The sequence below is a fragment of the Cannabis sativa genome, chromosome 2 (genome assembly GCF_029168945.1).
Source record: "Cannabis sativa cultivar Pink pepper isolate KNU-18-1 chromosome 2, ASM2916894v1, whole genome shotgun sequence".
Taxonomy (NCBI): domain Eukaryota; kingdom Viridiplantae; phylum Streptophyta; class Magnoliopsida; order Rosales; family Cannabaceae; genus Cannabis; species Cannabis sativa.
The window spans coordinates 74,311,729-74,330,573 of NC_083602.1; the positions used below are offsets into that span (position 1 = coordinate 74,311,729).

General features: G+C 36.8%; 4 protein-coding genes across 7 annotated transcripts; 3 read left to right on the plus strand and 1 right to left on the minus strand.

Moving 5' to 3' along the window:
• Positions 1-41: 41 nt before the first annotated feature.
• Positions 42-5,233, plus strand: LOC115721153 (sodium/hydrogen exchanger 1). Its single transcript, XM_030650404.2, has 14 exons — positions 42-438; positions 549-667; positions 881-978; positions 1,108-1,167; positions 1,277-1,323; positions 1,440-1,634; positions 1,755-1,801; positions 1,989-2,055; positions 2,231-2,331; positions 2,481-2,582; positions 2,780-2,918; positions 2,994-3,056; positions 3,144-3,227; positions 3,345-5,233. Exons 1-14 carry the CDS (start codon positions 256-258, stop codon positions 3,672-3,674), a joined length of 1,635 nt encoding a protein of 544 aa, XP_030506264.2. The 5' UTR covers positions 42-255; the 3' UTR covers positions 3,675-5,233.
• On the minus strand, positions 3,911-5,332 carry LOC115721155 (GLABROUS1 enhancer-binding protein-like). Its single transcript, XM_030650405.2, has one exon. It carries the CDS (start codon positions 5,120-5,122, stop codon positions 4,142-4,144), a length of 981 nt encoding a protein of 326 aa, XP_030506265.1. The 5' UTR covers positions 5,123-5,332; the 3' UTR covers positions 3,911-4,141.
• An 80-nt stretch (positions 5,333-5,412) lies between these two features.
• On the plus strand, positions 5,413-13,129 carry LOC115720667 (uncharacterized). 4 transcript variants are annotated; one of them, XM_030649830.2, is made up of 12 exons: positions 8,895-9,051; positions 9,325-9,365; positions 9,468-9,574; positions 9,700-9,783; positions 10,026-10,105; positions 10,448-10,499; positions 10,895-10,984; positions 11,501-11,569; positions 11,735-11,836; positions 12,359-12,427; positions 12,526-12,582; positions 12,758-13,129. In XM_030649830.2, the coding sequence occupies exons 1-12, from the start codon at positions 8,981-8,983 to the stop codon at positions 12,842-12,844; spliced, it is 909 nt and encodes a 302-aa protein (XP_030505690.2). In that variant the 5' UTR covers positions 8,895-8,980; the 3' UTR covers positions 12,845-13,129. The 4 variants fall into 4 exon arrangements, 1 of the variants encoding a protein (XP_030505690.2); XR_009686400.1 differs by lacking the exons at positions 9,700-9,783; positions 10,026-10,105; positions 10,448-10,499; ... (4 more) ...; positions 12,526-12,582; positions 12,758-13,129 and having other exon boundaries at positions 5,413-9,051; positions 9,304-9,365; positions 9,452-9,555; XR_009686399.1 differs by lacking the exons at positions 9,700-9,783; positions 10,026-10,105; positions 10,448-10,499; ... (4 more) ...; positions 12,526-12,582; positions 12,758-13,129 and having other exon boundaries at positions 5,413-9,051; positions 9,452-9,555.
• A 146-nt stretch (positions 13,130-13,275) lies between these two features.
• On the plus strand, positions 13,276-14,068 carry LOC133035127 (uncharacterized). Its single transcript, XM_061110876.1, has one exon. The coding sequence runs from the start codon at positions 13,336-13,338 to the stop codon at positions 13,897-13,899; it is 564 nt and encodes a 187-aa protein (XP_060966859.1). The 5' UTR covers positions 13,276-13,335; the 3' UTR covers positions 13,900-14,068.
• Positions 14,069-18,845: the final 4,777 nt, after the last annotated feature.

Genomic DNA, 18,845 nt, shown 5'->3' on the forward strand with positions numbered 1-18,845 from the left:
ACACCAATTAAGTTGTATATTTTGAAAGAAAGACGCGTGGCGCTAAATGACGTACGAAATTAGTATTTCAAGTATAGTTGTGGAGTGTCCGAAGTCCGAACCGGTGTCAACTACCATTCTTCCCTCCAAATTCACCCACAAAAATCTTGAAAATGAAATTTTCAATCTTCAAACTAACTCATCAGAAATTCCATTCATGAATTCATTTATATCTTCATTACAGCCTATTACTGAGAATTCCAGTAAACAGCAGCAATGACGTTACTCGGAGCCATACCCATACCGCCACTTCATCAGTTGTCTTCATCCTCTTATTTGAGCAGCAGCACCATTATTGCACTCACCATCTTCTTCGCCCTTCTTTGTGTCTGTATCATCATTGGCCATCTTCTCGAGCAGAATCGCTGGCTTAACGAATCCATTACTGCTCTTCTTTTGGTGTGTTCAAAATTGGTGTTTTTATGTGATTTCAATCCAAAACCTTGCTCTGCTTTGCTGGCTTATTTTGATTATTTGATGGATTTTTTATGTATGCGGTTAAAATTTAGGGTTTGTGCACTGGAGGAGTGGTGCTGTTGGTGAGGAAGTCAGAGAGTTCACGTTTGTTAGTATTCAGCGAGGACTTGTTCTTTCTCTATTTGCTTCCTCCAATCATTTTCAATGCTGGGTACTCTTTTTCGTTTCTCTGAGTGATTTCTTGTGTGTGTAGTTAATACTCCATAGTTGGAGGTCAACTATGATATCATTTCGAATTAGCAGAACTCATTAATCCTGCAATTCGATGAAATTTGAGTTAGGATCTGGAGATCCTTTAAAAGAAGTAATCAAGGTTGAACTGTTGATCACTTTTCTGCTAAACAATTTCACAATCATGTTTCAGTTTCCAGGTCAAGAAGAAGCAATTCTTTAGGAATTTCTCAACGATATTGTTGTTTGGTGTGTTCGGTACCATAATATCCTTCTGCATAATATCATTTGGTATGATCTTTAGACTCAAACACTTAACTAGTTTGTTTTGTCAAGCTTGCGCTCTTAAAAGTACCATGCAGTATTAACTGATGTTACTTCAAAATCCAACTGTTTTTGTTTACTTTTAAAACTTCTCAGGTGCTTTTCTGCTGTTTAAAACAATTGGTATCACAAGCTTGAGTGTTGAAGATTACTTAGGTGACTTAATATCAATATGCAAGATTTTGTTGTTCTTTTCGTTTTTGTTATTTATTTATTTTTTTTTTAAAAAAAAAAAAGAAAAAACTGATTTTACTTTTAAACGCAGCTATTGGTGCCATACTGTCTGCAACAGATTCAGTCTGCACACTTCAGGTAATCACATAATCATATAGCCAAGCATAAGTTTTTACAAATCTTTTTAGTAAAAAAGTTTTTGCAGAATATTGACAAACTACTTTGATGGCTGATTTATCACTTTCATGTTATAGGTTCTAAGTCAAGACCAGACACCCTTTCTTTACAGCACGGTATTTGGTGAAGGAGTGGTGAATGATGCTACCTCTATTGTGCTTTTCTACTCTGTGCAAGATCTAGACTTCAGTAACATTGACGCCGGTACAGTGTTGAAGTTGTTGGGGACTTTCCTTTACCTCTTTTTCACTAGCACTGCTCTTGGTGTGTCTGTAAGTTTTCTATTGAACATTTTGGCAAGATAAATCACTAAGGCTAGATGAGATTAAAAGAGACGGATGCATGCTGTGAGTGAATTTTTATTCGCTAACTTGCTGTTTTTTATATTTCAGGCAGGTCTCGTGAGTGCATACATTATAAAAACCCTCTACTTTGGCAGGTATAAAAGCAGGTTTCACTAGCATTTCCAAGAATATGTTGTTCATTTGTGACTCATTAACAATACATTTAGGCAAACCATATTTTTTTAAATCTCCCTGATGGATCGAGTATACTAAACTCTTAACATAAACTGTCTTCTCCCGATTATGACACTTTACTGACCTGTAACATTACGTGATCAACAGACATTCTACTAATCGTGAAGTTGCACTCATGATGCTCATGGCGTATTTGTCATACATGGTGGCAGAGGTAGATAACTCAGCTAACTTCCAATCATTTTCGAAACAATTAATTTATGCTAATCAATTTCGGCCATTCATTCAAACTGTTTTTCCTTTTGCAATGTTATCATCACATTGAGTAGAGAGAAGGTTGAATGTGTTGCATCATGTTAATTTCAAGTTGACAAATATGTTTCTTGCAGTTTTTAAGTCTCAGTGGGATTTTGGCAGTCTTTTTCTGCGGCATAGTCATGTCACATTATACATGGCACAATGTTACTGAAAGCTCAAGAATAACTACTATGTAAGAACGAGTTCTTGTTCTATTCATTTTTCAAGAAACTGTCACAATTAAACACTTCCTTAAAGAGCCTTTTAAAGCTGCTCTTTTTTCAAATTGCAAAGAAAAGTATAATTTCTGTACTGAACAACTGCATTTTTTTAAAATTTCAGGCATGCGTTTGCAACAATTTCTTTCATTTCAGAAACCTTCATATTCCTTTATGTTGGTATGGATGCTTTGGACATTAACAAATGGAAAAGCAGCAGTGCAAGGTTATTTTCTTCATCTGTAAAACTTGCATTAAATGACTTGAAACTGTGTATTGATATAATTGAATCTATTAATATGACCCGACAATGGCATATTGCTTTTTCACATAGATTATACCAGTATGATTGTCCTGTGCATACTTGATGTTGTAATAACAAAATGTAGCCATGCCTGACCCTGATTACACTCTTTAATTCAGTGCAGGAACTTCAATTGCTGTTAGTGCAATATTGTTCACACTGGTTTTGATAGGAAGGGCAGCATTTGTGTTTCCAATTGCAAATATTGAAAACTGTGTGGGAAGAAGAAATGGTTCAAAAATTGAATTCAAAGAGCAGGTATAACTGCTGGCGCCTGTATCCTTGGTTCTCATTTACAATTACTCCCTAATTAGCTAACTTTTTGCTTCTTAGTTCATTATATGGTGGGCAGGCCTAATCAGAGGTGCAGTAACCATTGCTTTGTCTTACAACCAAGTAAGTTAATGGTTCTCAAGGTTCATCAGCCTAAGGAATTTTGTAGGAAATAGCCAAATGCTGATATTTTTCCCTCCAAACTTTAAGTTTGCAGAGTCTAAGGAAAAATCAACTGGTGATAGTGCATTAATGATCACCAGCACAATAATCGTCGTTTTGTTTAGCACTGTGGTAGGTCTTCTGTTATTTGAGTTAGTTTTGGTATGTCTTCTGTTATTTGTTAGTTCTTGACATCGTTTTTTGGACGTCCACGTGAGAAATTTACTCTTCCTTCCCCTCTCAAACCAGGTCTTTGGCTCTATAACAAAGCCTCTAATTGAGGCAGTAATGTTGCAGCATTCAAAACCATCTACTTCAGATGCAGCTGAAATTCCAAGCCTGGAAGATTTACATCAGCTTCTGTTTATCGAAAATGACAACTCAGCTGAGCAGGGAAACAATCAATCAGAACTCCCTAAAAGAAGTAGCTTAAGCCTTCTGATCAGACATCCAACTACAACAGTTCACTACTTTTGGAGAAAATTTGATGACAGATTCATGAGGCCGGTTTTCGGTGGACGGGGCTTTGTTCCATTTGTTCCTGGTTCTCCAACTGATGCTGCAGATCAGAATTCTTGAAACCGAAAGTAACCATATATGTTTCTAAATTCGTGCCTTTCTTTTCATGTACAAAAAGGAGCAGGGGTGGTCACTACACAAAAGCTATGTACTAAACTAAAAGTAAAGCATGGTAGCATGTAAACTGTGCACAATGAGTAGAACTTCATCAAAGATAGTCTTGCATTTAGAAGTTTCTAAAAAGCCTTAATCAGAGGTTAAAATACCATCTGGTTTATCTGCCTATAAAGATTGACTGCAAGTAACTTTGGATACTGCTACACATTTATTTTCAAACTTGAAATTCGTCACAAACAAGAACTAACAAGAAAACTTTACTGCAGAATTCTAGAGTTCTGACATGAAAAATAAGGAAAAGTCAACTTAACTGCAAGACATCAACAAATAAAGGAAAAAAAAAACATCTCACATTAATCCTAAGTACATATTCATCAATAAACATAGAGGTCTGATCGGTCTTTCTTCACCTAATGATCCGCTGGTTTCAACGCCTCCAGAATTAGAGTAGTTTGATCTGCAAGCAACTGACTCCTCTTAGCAAAAAGCTCCATCTCAGCCATATGTATTTTCTTCCACTTGGCATCCAACTCTGCTCTTTTCGACTCCGGGACCAACTCAAGCCCCTTGCTCAAAATATGCTCCGATAAGCCAAAATTGCCCAGGCTCGGAGAGGAAAGCAGCTCCTCCATTACACCCAATTTAGGAGAGGAAAGCAAATCCTCCGCCGGCCCCAAACTCGGCGAGGAAAGATTCTGCGGTGAAGCTAATGCCTTGCTACTCCTCGCAGTGCCAGTGCCATTAGCCTTGGGCTGTTCAGCTTTCACAACGAGCTTTTCACCACCACCCCAAATTTTCTTCGACAATTCAAACACTTCCTTCTCGTGAAGCTTCGTCGGGTTGTACTTCTTCCTACTAGCATTGTTCTCGTATTTTTTCTTCAACCTACGGAGCTTATCTGACAACTGGGCCTTCGTGAAATCAATCTGCAGTGACTTCTTGATGAAATCTTGAAAGGCATGCATGTCAGCCGCAGATGGGATCGATCCTTTCTTAGCAGCGTAGTCACTAATACCCTTCAAAATCACTATCTCATCATCCTCACTCCACAACCTCTGAAACAGCTTCTTCGACTCGTCACCAGTCTTCTTCGATTCATCCTCCGCAATCGCGGAACCTCCATCTGGTTCCGAACCTTTCTTCTTCGCTCGCTTCGAGTCCTTAACCTCGCTATTGCTCGGTCTCTTCACCGACGACCTGACGGTAGAAATCGGAACAGCCTTCGTTAAAGGCGTGGTTTTCGATTTCTGTGATTCCTGCTCTTCGTCTTCTTCGGAAGCCCCTTCCTCTTCCTCTTCTTCTTCTTCTTCTTCGGACGAAGAATCTTCCTCGGCTTCTGATGAAGAAGCAACGGGTGGGTCGTCCAGATGGGAAGGACGCTTCGGTGCCATGGATGAAAAGGAGGGTTTCGAGATTTCAAATTCGGGGTTAGGGTTTCAGATTCGAAATTTAGGGTTAGGGTCTCAAAACGCGGGACTGTTGACTATGACTCTGAGATGAATGCTTTTATTGGCTAAATTGCTGTTCTTTATATCTTAGGCGGAGCCTCCACGTTCAATTCATTCTCGGTCTCCGGTATTCTGCTTAATTCTTTGTTTATAATAATAATAATTAACGGATAATTAAGGCACAATTTCATTTCGTAAAAAGATTAAATTTTTACATTTAAAGAATTTATTTTTATAATTTTTCATAAAAACAACACGAAAATAATAAAAAAAAAATAATATAAAAATAGCATTAAAATAACAACAACAAAAAAATAACATACAGATAACAAAAATTTAACAACAAATTAACATGAGTGTAACATAAAAAGATTGTATTTTCTGTAAATAAAATAAAAAAAATTTGTAAAAATATTTAATAGAGGTATTGAATAATAATATGGACTGTAGCTATCTAAATGAGACATTACTATGCCTTATCCCCAAAGTGAAGGACTAGACAATGGTGGGAGACTACAGGCTCTTAAGTTTATGCAATGTAGTCTATAAGGTGATCTCTAAATGTCTTGCTAATAGGATGAAAATGAGCATGGATAAAGTGATATCTGAAAACCAGAGTGCATTCATAAAGGGGAGGCAGATTCAAGATAATGCCATTCTTAGTTTTGAAAGTCTCCATTGTTTGAAGAAGGGTCGGTTTGGGAATGGAAGAAAGATGGCCCTTAAATTGGATATGTCAAAAGCATATGACCGTGTTGAATGGGATTTTCTTGAAGGGATGATGAAGTGTCTGGGATATGATGAGCGATGGATTGGTAAGATAATGGGCTGTGTGAAGACGATTACTTTCTTAGTTTTGCTAAATGGAGAGGCTCGGGGTCACATCATACCGGAGAGAGGGTTGAGGCAAGGGGATCCTCTATCTCCGTTCTTGTTTCTTATTTGCTCAGAGGGGTTGTCCTGCTTACTTAATGAAGCAAGCCGAGCCAACAAAATTCTTGGGCTCCGTTTTGGACATCTTGAGAGAAGGTTGACACACCTTCTGTTTGCTGATGATAGTCTAATCTTTTTGGATGCAGCGGTTGAGGAAGGGAAAGCTCTTGCGGAGGTGCTTCGGATTTATTCCTCTTTGTCAGGCCAGTGCATTAACTTTAACAAATCTAACTTATGTGTTGGTCGGAAGATTAAAAGCACGGAAGGTCAGAGACTTGCTGCTTCTCTGGGGGTTACTTTTATAGAAAACCACACAAAGTATCTCAGACTCCCCGCCTTTGTTGGTAGAAACAAGAAGGAAGCTTTCGGTTTGATTTATGACAAGGTCTGGGAAAAACTCCAAGGGTAGAAACGAGAGGTGTTGATCAAATCAGTTATCCAAGCTATCACGGTTTATATCATGAGCTGTTTTAGAATAACAAACGGTCTGATTCGTGAGATTCAAGCTCTTATAGCTCGGTTCTGGTGGGGTTCTACAACAGCTAAACATCAAATCCATTGGGGTGATTGGAAGAAGTTATCCAGAGATAAATGGTCTGGGGGTATGGGGTTCAGAAATTTGGAAGACTTTAATCAAGCCCTGCTTGCGAAGCAAGGTTCAAAACTTGTTACAAATCCGGATAGCTTGTTTGCTCAGTGTTAAAGGCTCTATATTTTTTGAACTCAGAATTCTTAGAGGCTGACCTTGGTACTTGGTGTTCTAATGTTTAGAGAGGCATTCTATGGGACGTGAGCTTGTTTTTAAGGGGATGCGGTGGCGAGTGACTGATGGTAGTAAAGTTAGAATAAATGAGGATCGCTGGATTCCTAGAGGAGCCACATTCCTTCTCAGAACCCCCGCTTTGGTTCCTCCTAATACATATGTGGATTCTCTCATTAATGAAACTAGGGAATGGAAGTTAGAGACTATTGAGGAGAAGATGCATATAGACGACATTCCTTGGATTTTGGGGATTCAAATTCGGAGAGGATGTGGCGAAGATGAACTCATTTGGCATTATATTGTAAATGGGGATTACACGGTTGCTAGTGGGTATATCTTGTCACAAGTTGAGAAACAGGGAGCGGAGACTTCTAACAAAACAATTTTGAGGAAATGGTTGAAGGAGGTATGGCACTTGAACTTAACTCCGAAAATGAAGAATTTCGTTTGGAGAGTTTGTCATAACTGGGTTCCTACAAAGAGTGAATTGGTGAAGAGAGGCATCAAGATAGATAGGACTTGTTCGGGATGCTGGAGCCATGACGAGACCATTGGTCACACTTTGTGGAACTGCCCTCGACTGAAGTTTGTTTGGAGAGATGCGGGGTTCTGACACCTCTTTCCTAAAGGCCTTGGCTTGATGTCGGACCTGATGGACTTTCTCATGTTTATGGGAAAAAACTGCTCTAAACAGAAATTTGAAACATTTTTGGGTTTGAGTTGGCTGGTTTGGAGCCAAAGGAATCAACAAATTTTCCAAAATAAGAGTACTCCTTTGGAAAGCTGGACTCCTTGGGCTCTTGATTACATTGACAACGCGCTGCAGAAGGCCACTGACAGCAGAGAAGTGAAGAAAGCGAAGGGGATTAGTAGTTGGTTGGCTCCTCCGACCGGCGCCTATATGCTGAATTGTGATGCAGCGATATCTAAAGATCAACAAGGAAGTGGAGTGGCTGCTGTTATCAAGGATAGTTTGGGCCGTTTGATAGCTGCAGAAGCTCTCTTTCAGACCGACTGTGTTTCGGTTTTATTGGCTGAGTGTTTGCCTATCAGGGTGGGATTGAACCTGGTGCAGAGATTGAAGGTTAGACCTTTTTTTGTCAACTCCAATAGCCTTACCGCTATTAATCAACTGCTGTCAAAGAAAGCTCCTCGGGCAGATTGGGGGGTGCCTTTGTTGAAATTTTTTTCTACTAATCTTTTAGATGGGTGTGTGTGGGTATCAAATTTGTTAATAGAGATTGTAATAATATTGCTCACTCTTTAGTTAAGTGGGCTATTACTCACATATGTAATTTTTTTTGGTCAGAGGTTTTACCCTCTTGTGCTGCTGCCTTTATAAATGCAGAGAAGCCTGACCAGTTGTAGTTCTTTTATTTTTGCTGAATAAAGTGTTTTCCTTTTAAAAAAAAAAAAATATACAGATAACAAAATATCAACAACAAATTAATAAGATTACAACATAAAAAGACTATATTTTCTGTAAATAAAATCAAAAAAATTGTAAAAATGTTTAAAATTCCGTGAACCCGTATTTTTGTAATTTTTATGTTTTTGTGAAATAACCACTTTAATTAGGAAATTTTACATGGTATACTAATTTTTGTCATTTTTTTACAAAAATACTGTTAAGCAGTATTTTTTACTTTTTTACTGTATTTTTTTATATGTTTCATACTGCAGTATACTGTGTTAAGTTTTCACTGATGTTCTACTGGTGTTTTTTAGTTGTTCTACTGTTGTTTTAAGTTGTTCTGTTTTGTGTTTTACTAGTGTTTTATAAAAACACAGTATATTTGACAACTTTTCCGTATGACAATATTTTTGTAAAAATTAACCCAAATTTCAGTATTTCTGTAAATTTCCCCTTTAATTATCCCTTTATAAAACTCCCAATTAAAGTTTGAAAAATACAGAGCCCAAGGCCTGTAAAGTTAAATTTGGGCCAACTCTTGGATGAAGCCCACTAAGTAAGAGGCCCATTTTTGTCACACGATGCTTCTTCCTTAAACCCTTCAAACAAAAACCTCTTCGCCATCTTCATCAATCATTGATCTGTTACTGTTAATAAACCAAGTTTTGGTTTTGAAGATTTGTGATCAGAGATGGCTTTTCGAAGCTCACAGACGGTTCGTACTTTGTATCGGTCGGCATTGATTCGGGAATCCTCATATATGTGAGTATAATTTCTAATCCTAAAATCAAATGTAAGAACCAGTACGAGAATTTCAGTTCGAGTAGCTTATATACATATATAATTTTGTTTAATCAATTTAATTAGTTTCTCGTAAAATTATAAACTCAAAAGAATCTTATTTTTATATTCATCTTATTTGTCTGGGCATCCACTCAGGAACGATTTTATGATAAAACTTTAATTTAAGTTGTAATTTGCTTCTCTTAACATATGGAATTAATGTTTGTGAAGTGGTTTTGCTTGAATTGTTAGGCTTGGAAGCTCAACAAGCTATTCAAGTATTCTTTCAAATGGTACTTATCTATCTGAGACCATTAATGAAGTATCTTCTCATTTTTGTATGTATTCATGGGTTGATATCAATTAAGAAAAAAAAAAGTAATTGTTTACTGCAGAAATCGTCGCGGAAATTAATTGCAGAAATTTGTCTTCATCCTCATTCAAGGGCCAGAATCCACTTCCATGGACATATCGAAGCGCAATGACACTTCGATCCACAATGGTTAGTTTGGAAAATAAGAAATTTATACAATTAATTGGATATTGATGTTGAACTGCCTTCGAATCTTTATTAATTTATGTTTCAGTGCTGCAAAATATTTAGCATCGTTTTTGGTTTTGTTTTAGGCTGCTGAGTTAGCATTTTTTTGGAACGACACTAGGTTGGTAGCAACGCAAGCAAAAACTGCTCCTACACAAGGACGAAAATCGGTGTGATGTCTATACCTAATTTTTAATCGTGGAACACTTCTGCTTAATCTTATCCTGCTTAATGTTTTTTTTTTTTGTTTATTTGAATAAATTTAATCAATCATTCACTACGGATCCCATTTGTGAAAGAAAAATCCACGCACAAGTGTGGTTTGGGATTTTCACTTTGTGAATATGTATGCAGTCTGGAATATTTTACAGTAACAATTGCATCATACATGCATATGCTGTTATCTTTGCAGGGACTTAAAGTAGCCATGTTCAGTCCTGGGTTTGTTTATGAGCCATATGGTCCTCGTGAAGCAATCTCTTTTTGGCGGAGGTTAGTTATCTTTTAAGTGAGTTAGAGTGGTTTTGGCCCTTTTGGGGATAATGCTTTTTTATTGATCTTCGTTTCAGTATATTGTGGTTATAACAAGGTAATGGAGGCAAAAGTGCTTAGTTTCTTTGATGTTAATTTTTTTAAGAAAAATAAATTGTATTATTTTGGAGATGTGATTGTACTATTAAAATTTCATTGAATTCATTTATGTTTTGATTTTCTACTATGCAAAAATAGATCTGGCGTATATCATACTATAGATAGCTCGTCATTCCTACTTATATAACAACTGCATTTCCTAATAGAGCCCTCTTATCTGATCTCTTGATGTTTTCTGTTCAGATGGTTTACAAGACCTGGTTGGAAAAGAACGAAAGATGATATGATTTTAGAGGTGATGTTATTTTAGAGCATTGTAGAAACTGTTTTGAATTGTTTTTTGGGCGTTATTGTTGTTGGCATATTCACTTTCCTTCTTCCTTTCCTCTTGTGGGGTTTTCTTGCCACTCAAACAGCCATGTTTTTTCACAGTTCATGTATATATGTGTTATACATACATAAAAGATTATTGTTCTATTTTCTAATTATTCTTTTTAGTCCTTTTTGCTTGGTCCAATGCCTGCACCCTTTTTAAGATGTTTATTAAAGTATTCGTTAGGATCCCATATGACCAAGTATGGGATTCGTTAGTAACGTGTCATGTGGACTGAAGATCATATAAGTTAAAATCCAACTTTGATTCGGCTTGAAGTCCTTATACATGGGATGTTCCTGTTTTTCATTTTTCAGCTGAAAAATGCATATGCCATTGCCAAATTAAGAAAAACTGGATACTCGAAGCAGAAATTCTACAAAGAAGCGGTAGAATTATACAGAGAGGTTTGGATTATTGCTATCATTATATTTCCTTTGCCTTGTTATGTTTTGTATGTTATGTGTATGCTTAGGTTGACCTAGCGTTAGTAAATGTGTAGTCTTATTAAGTTTTGTAAACATTTCTATTTCTAATCAGGAAGTTTATAATTCTCTTACATGTAACTTGCATGTACTGATATTTGGACCATAACATGACTAATGGAATTGCATAATATAGATGAGGACTTTCTTGAAGCCAATGAACTATATTCTGATTTATAAATTAAATTTAGCTCTAAATCAATTTCACCTACCATCCATCATAATAAGAAACATAATCTTGTGAACTGGAATTTCACTGCCGAGATGATTATTTTGACATGAGGATTGCTGTTTGTTAGGTAAGAGGTTGGCCTCTAAATATTGTTGATGATGTAATACAAGATTATTACCTTTTTAGCTTTCCTTTAATTTGACTCTTTTTAGTTTTGTTGAGTTTTTAGCTAATGGCTTTATATTGTTTTATCTACAATTTTCCAGATCAATACTCTAATATCAAATGGAGACAAAAATGCACTTAGAAAGGCAGTTACAGAGAGGATGTACTCAGTATGCTTTTCTCCTTTCTTTTTTTCTTTCAATATAGTGTCTGCCATTCAAAATTAGGATGTTTATCTCATTTACCGTGGTCATTTCTTTCAGTAATCAGCACACTAATGACTTCTGTAATTTTAACTTCACCTTTTTCTGAGACATACTTCTCCGTCTTTTCAGACACTGAAGAATGAGATTAAACAAAGAGAATCCATATGGAACGAGGTCTACTGGGAACTGATCCAACCTATTGTCAAAATCCGAACTCTTCGAGCTCGACTGGCAAGTTTTTCTTTTGCATTTAAAGAAAAAATCACTTATAAATAAATAAATAATATGTATATATATACCATGCCATTTTTTTATATTGATGGTCAAAAATTAGAAAAGAATTTGTAATTGTAGTGGTTGGAGAGAGTCCTAATTTCCTGTTTACACTGTAGATTAAGAGTGGTGAGTGAATAGGATTGGAGGTGTTTCTGCTTGTTTTAATGGTTTTAATAAATTGTTTGTTGCTATTATCATTTATCAAAAGCTAGCTATTTTTCTCCTATATAGTAATAAAGGGAAATAAAATCATTCAATACATTGTGACTATCCAGTTAGTATTAGTGAAGTTGGGATACATCAGTTTCTCATCGAGTCTGGTAACTGCTATCTATCATGTTCTTGGTTGGTTCATTGTAGGATATTATGCAAAAGAGGACAAAAGAATGAAGTGTAAATTTCTTAAAATTAATTAAAGCCTTTATGCTTATCTTTTATTTATTTATTCAACTTTGTTTTATTATTATTGTTTTATAGATTGGCGTTGATCGAAATGACACCAATAAGGTGTTTATACAGCTTACACTCGAGTTTTTATCTAAGCAGGTAAACTGGCTGGGGTTGGATTGTTTCATTCTTTGTGTTATGCTTTTATATTTTAGTAAATTCAGTTCATGAGAACTCTGCAACATTTTTTTTTACAGAAGTTTGAAGCTTATGATTCAAATGGTAATGTAGTTTCTGGAGATAAATCTAAGGAGGTATAATTCGTTAATTTCCGCCATCCTCTTATACATGACTAAGTTTAACTCTCATTTGTAACAATATCCTCCTCAATAGATATCCTTAGTTTGGTTCCAACAGATAATAAAATTTATGATACTTCAATTCTAAGTTCCTTCTGTGCTCACTACTGATTCTTATCAATCTCCATAGGTTCTGGTTAAAGATATCTGGGTATTTGAGAAATCCCTCTTTCATCCGGGTTCTTATTGGCGTCTTTGCGGTCGGATATCGCTCTAAGCAAACTGTTCTGACATGCTGATGACAAATAAAGTCTTGTACCCAATTTTGTAAGCTGCAGATAATAATAAACTTTCTTATGATTCATTCACTTAGTTATATTATTTGATATTTATTTTTTTATTTTTTTACTCGAATGAGAAATATATCATTTATGGGGGCTACTAAGGACAGCATAAACTATCCTGAGGCAGAATGTTGAACTCCCATTCATGCTTCTTTCTTTTATGTCATCTATTGGTCACTCAGATTTCTCATTCAAAAAACAACTTTTTTGGGTACCCATTCCTCCAAGCGATTCATTCTACATTCCATCAAGCAATGACTCACGAACCTTTATTAGTTTTTTTGCTATCTTTATTTTGCAAAGAAAGAAAGAAGTTCCTTACAAGTTTCAATTTACTTCTTTATTAAGAGTGGTATCCAAGTAAGCTCCAAATTTATCCAAAGTTATCTTGATTCATTCAATTTTCATTTGAATAACATACCGTATGATTATTTTACAAAAAAGAACACAAAGAATGGATGAAAAGGAAACCCAACCTCATGGCATATGCAACAGAATTTTCCACTTCATGATGAATAGCCTAGTTTTACAAGCCATTAAAAGGGTCACTTTGGGCCATCAGTCACCATCTGATGCTGCTACCTGTGATAAATTTGGTATTAAAAGTGACCAAATAATCGAAGGAACTTCAGGTAAAAGTAGAACTTCAAGGGCTAGGCTTATGTTAGAGAACAACAATACAGAAGACTCGGACAAGAAACTCTCATCGATTCAAGGCACTAAAGTTGACAAAGAGCTGAAGAACGAGTTCAAGTCGGGTGTTGCGGATGAGATAACAGAAGAAGGAAAAACAGCATTACAACAAAAGAAGGCTCCCAAGAAAATGGTTAGTATCAATGACAGAGTCGAGGAGATACACAAAATTATGAAGAAAAGGAAGAGAAGCAGATCATTTGATAAGTTTAACTCGTTTGAGAATGGAGAAGACGATGAGTCAAAGCCTTTGAAATCAATTCTAAAGGTGGGATCTAAGATAGAGACGCATTAATATTAAAAATAGTTGATATATTTACAAGTCACCTTGCTAGGCTTTCTTTTATTTGTTTTTGTTCAACCATGTGTTAAATGCTGCTCATGGGAGAGCTACATGTACATAAATTTATGGTGACAATAACTTGTGCAGTAACTCTATCCAAGTACTGATTTGTGTAAAGCAATCCCAAAGTTTCTACAACTAAGAAATAAATTTAACCATTGTATATCATATTATATCTTAGCAGTACTAGAAATTAATAACATCTCAATAACCCAAAACATCAAATGAAAACGGTGGAAATTGTGTCTTCATACTGTTGAGTTAAATAATACATAAAAAAACAAAGATAGAGAATACCAGTTACATTATATGCTTTGAAAAATTAAGACTTCTCTGCAAGCAAAGCTAAAAAGAGATATTATCGGATAAGACTGGTGCCACTAGTAATACTGATTAATTGTGAGAAAACCTTTTAAAAGTTATATAAATAAAGCTTCTTGTAAGTCAAGCACCAATGAATAAATATTTTCTTACACTAAGTCTTAAATACAAAACTAACTACTAATCATCACATAGTTATGTTGTTCTGCCGTGTTCAATAAATACAAATACCAACTTAAATTTATGAGTATTTAAATTTATGATGACAATATCTTGTGCAGTAGTTTTAAGCGCTTGCACTCGTTGACTCTATATACTTGTTGTTATACTCAAAATTCGGCTGGAGGACACGTGTCAAGGTAAAGGGATTGTGAATCGATGCAATATCTTTTTATGGAATAACTCATTAATTGCGTAAGTATCAGAATATATTTGTAACCTGCTGACTGTAAGGCCTTAAGCAAGGAATCAATGTACAACTGACACTTAGTGTATTAGCGAGAAACCATATGTCGCTGAAGGAGAATAGCGAGGCACCGGATAAAAGTAACACATACCTTAGCTTGCACTAAGCAAACTAAAAGTAAGTTGGATCGGCTCTGTAATGACTGCTTTAGTAATTTGGATTAGTAAAGGCAATTAGCACTAATTTCTGACATTTTTATAATTATTTATGAATTTAATTATTTGTGGACCCCAATATTAGAAATGAGCATTAGAGTTATAATTTCTCAATTCCAGAGATTTTATTAAACTCTAGGGGTATTATTTGACTTATATGTGAAATATATTATTTTTGTAATTTTTGCTCGGTGACAACGGAAAATGCGATGGATGGCTAGTTTGATCACATGGGTAAGTTTAGAACCTTATTTCTTAGTGGGAAACATTTTAGAGAAAATAAAATATCAGGGTTGAGCGGGGTTATGGAATTTGACTATTTTACCCCTAGTTTTGGAAAATGCCTAAGTTATAACTTGGAGGGCATTTTAGTCTTTTGTTTAAAGGAGAGTAGGTGGCTTCCTAATTAGATGACACCTAGCAACTAAGTTATTCAGCAAGAGATTAATTAGTTAATCTCTTTTCATTTGAAGAAAATAAAGGAAAATTAAAGAAAAACTAAAGAATACAACTCTCTCTCTCTTTCTCTCTTTCGGCTAGGGAAAAAACCAGAGGAGAATCACTTCAATTCAACCTTTTTTCTGGAATTTCAGTAGGGATTCAAAGGTTCTTGAACCCAAGGTAAGCCCTAGTAGCACCCATCTTTAATTTTTAAGTTTTTCTTGGTTTGAGTATATGATTTTGAGTATTGATGGTTGTTAGGGTTAAAAGTGTTTAGAATTCAAATTTTAAGGTTCATTTGACTTGGTTTAAGCTTCTTGCAGCTTGTTTTAGTGTATGGGGTTGGATTTATGCCAATTTGAGTTTTGAACTCAAAGCTTTGGTCTTTAATGACAAGTTGAGTTTCATTGGGTTTTTCTGTGATTTTCTAGTTGGAATATGTTGTATATACATCGTTTAGGTACTCTGGAAAGTTTGGTGGCAATTGGACAAGTTTTGAGAAAATTGGTGCGTTTTTGGGGAGACTAGTATAAAAACCGGTTTACCGGTTTTACAGTACCAGTACCTGTAAAATCGGTAAACTGATTTTGGCAGGGTTTTCCGAAAAATCAGTTTTCTCAATTCTCGTCCATTTCAGTGCTGTAGTTGGGTGTTTCCCTGTTTCTTGAGTTAGTGTGATTCATAAAGAGTATAACAGAACCTAAAGTTGTAGGTTTGGATTTCCCGGATTAGGGTTTTAATCATGTGATTTACCCGGTTTTATAATGTGATTAAGGCATCCATCTAGCAAGAGACTTTCCGTTCAGGTCGGCTAGCACACTTGAATCTGGAAAGAAGGTAAGAACTGTATATAATGTGTGATATGGATATGCGAATGTATGTATATGTTTAGTGTATATGCATACTTATATGTTGTGATTCATCCACTACCAACACTTGTACAGTTGTGGTACAGAGTGGATTGGTAAAGTGTATGATGTCTGAAAGTACATCGTGGTGTTACCAGCACTGTTACGGAAAGGTACAAGGTGTCTGTAGTACAACACTTAATAGTACTTAAGGTGCGGTCCATACCTTACCTACAATAGTACGAAGGTATACTGAGTGCATGTGGTACATGGTACATGGTCGTATCCTTAGTAGAACGTTCTTACTCATCTGTTAAGCCTTGTAAATAGGTGCATGGGCGCCTAGATACAAGTTAGAAATTATATGATATGTTATATACTTTTCTTACTGAGTCTGTCGACTCACAGTTCTGCTTCCATGTGTAGGTAAAGGTAAGGATAAAGCTGTACAGGAATGAGCCTGAGCTGGGATGAAGTTGTACATGTCAAAGCAGCGGACCTGGAGTGTTCGGTCTCGGGACATTTGGAATATTATTTTGTAGTCGTTGTGCGACCAGTAATGTATTTTGGTATTTTGTGTATGAAAGCTTTTAAACGGGATACCGATACTTATAAATAGTTTTGTAAATTATTAAGTTTAATAATTAATATAAAAGTTTTAATTTGACACGTTTTTCAAGAAAATTCTTTGATTAGCAAAGACAATACTATATTTGAAAAAGCACTGTAGCGTGCCTTAACATTATGGCGTTACAATTTTGGTATCAGAACCGCTAGGGTTGTCTACCGGAGCTTGCCAAGACATGTACAATCTTCATTAGAGAAAGCTCGGTTCACGGTTCAGTAAGCCTGTATTTGTTTAGTATTTTAAATGATTATTAAAGCATGTTAGGAAGCATATTAGATTATAATTATTTATTTTAAGTGTGTTTCCTTTAATTCCATAAGAGCGGTATTAAGTTTTATGATCGCTGTCTAACCTTCCTGGCTTATGGGTTCGCAGGCTAAGTCCTATGAAATGGACGCCCGGCGAAATACAAGAAGTCAGGGTAATATGGTTGAGACCGAAGGCGGTCAGGGAAACCAAATTCCCCAGAATCCCCGTGGTCGCGGCCATGGCTGTGGTAGAGCTCAGGGTGGTCGTCTTGTAAATCCACCACAAGCTCCTCCGGATTGGGAGCAGAGGTTTGCGGAAATGCAAGATCGAATCCACCAAAAAGAAGAAGAAATTTAGAGATTAAGGCTGCAGGGTCTTCCTGCCGTGCCTCCTCAGAAAGCTCAGGCCGTAGCAGCTCCAGCGGTGCCAGCAGAACAACCTGTTGCTGGCAACTGTATGGAGCTGTTATATGAAAGGTTTCGTAAGCAAGCACCTACAGTGTTTCTGGGAGGTCCTGATGTGATGAAGGTTGAGCAGTGACTCACAGTGATTGAGCGAATTCTGAATTTTATGGGGGTGGTTGAAAATGATCGGGTGACCTACGCCACATTTTAGTTCCAAGAGGACGCTCTCGTGTGGTGGGAGTTGATAACCCTCACTCAGGACGTCACTGTTATGACCTGGTTTAATTCCAAATATTATAATGAAGCCGACCGCAGTGCTAAGCGGAAGGAATTCATTGAGTTAGTGCAGACTTAGAGAATGTCAGTTACTGAGTACACCTCCAAGTTCGATCGTTTGGAAAACTCGACGTGGGTATTGTGCCAACAGATTTTAGTAAGAAAGAAAAGTACCTGGCCGGTTTGAATGTGAAGATTAGGCATGATTTGGTGATCACTACCAATGAAGCAACAACTTATGCGAAAACGGTTGAGAAAGCCCTGAGAGCCGAGGGCGCGATAAAGTTCCTTCAGGAGCCCCGAGTGACTCCGAGTGTTGGTAGGACCCCCACCCTTCCTACTCCTGTTTATGGTAGGGATGGTGGTGATTCCACCACTGATCAGAAGAGGAAAGTTACCCCGGCATCTGGTGGCTCAAGGCAGAGTAAGCGGTTTCGTGGAAACCAAGGCAGAGGTGGACGCCAGGGTTACTCTTACCCTGAGTGCCCACGTTGTAAGAAACATCATCCGGGAGAGTGCAACCAGAAGACATGCTTTCTGTGTGGCATGGTGGGGCATTTCAAGAAAGATTGCCCTCAGGCAAAGAAAGAAGAGACGAAGTTAGAGGCAAAACCCGTACCTGCTCGGGTGTTTGCTATCACCCAAGCTGATGCTGCAACCAGTCCTTTTGTTGTGACAGGTCAGCTTCTTATCAACAACTCATTGTATACTGTATTATTTGATTCGGGAGCTACACGTTCATATGTGGCTACGAGAGTAATTGATCTTTTGGGTAGGCCTTGTGATATACTTGAAAGAGGGTTTGGAACCCTAATGCCTAGCGGAGAGTTGGTTATCTCCAATAAGCGCATTAGGTCTATGACGGTTAGGATCGAGGATAGGGAGTTGAGTGCTGACCTTATAGAATTGGAATTAACAGAGTTTGACACCATACTTGGGATGGATTTTTTGTCCAAGTATTTTAGCCAGTATAGATTGTAAGCGGAAAATGGTGACTTTTCAGCTAGAAGGTGAAGATCCATTTGTTTATGTTGAATCAGTTCAGGGGTCTCGGATCCTAGTTATATCTGTGCTAAGAGCTAGGGATCTACTACACAGTGGATGTGTAGG

What these genes read in the sequence shown, in the direction of transcription:
- LOC115720667 (XM_030649830.2), top strand. Translation starts at nt 8,981, where the DNA reads ATGGCTTTTCGAAGCTCACAGACGGTTCGTACTTTGTATCGGTCGGCA. An exon ending in CGGTAGAATTATACAGAGAG is followed by an intron (nt 10,985 to 11,500) that starts GTTTGGATTATT and finishes ACAATTTTCCAG; the next exon opens with ATCAATACTCTAATATCAAA. An exon ending in TCGAGTTTTTATCTAAGCAG is followed by an intron (nt 12,428 to 12,525) that starts GTAAACTGGCTG and finishes TTTTTTTTACAG; the next exon opens with AAGTTTGAAGCTTATGATTC.
- LOC115721153 (XM_030650404.2), top strand. Translation starts at nt 256, where the DNA reads ATGACGTTACTCGGAGCCATACCCATACCGCCACTTCATCAGTTGTCT. An exon ending in CCATTACTGCTCTTCTTTTG is followed by an intron (nt 439 to 548) that starts GTGTGTTCAAAA and finishes GTTAAAATTTAG; the next exon opens with GGTTTGTGCACTGGAGGAGT. An exon ending in GCACTGCTCTTGGTGTGTCT is followed by an intron (nt 1,635 to 1,754) that starts GTAAGTTTTCTA and finishes TTTATATTTCAG; the next exon opens with GCAGGTCTCGTGAGTGCATA.
- LOC115721155 (XM_030650405.2), bottom strand. Translation starts at nt 5,122, where the DNA reads ATGGCACCGAAGCGTCCTTCCCATCTGGACGACCCACCCGTTGCTTCT.
- LOC133035127 (XM_061110876.1), top strand. Translation starts at nt 13,336, where the DNA reads ATGATTATTTTACAAAAAAGAACACAAAGAATGGATGAAAAGGAAACC.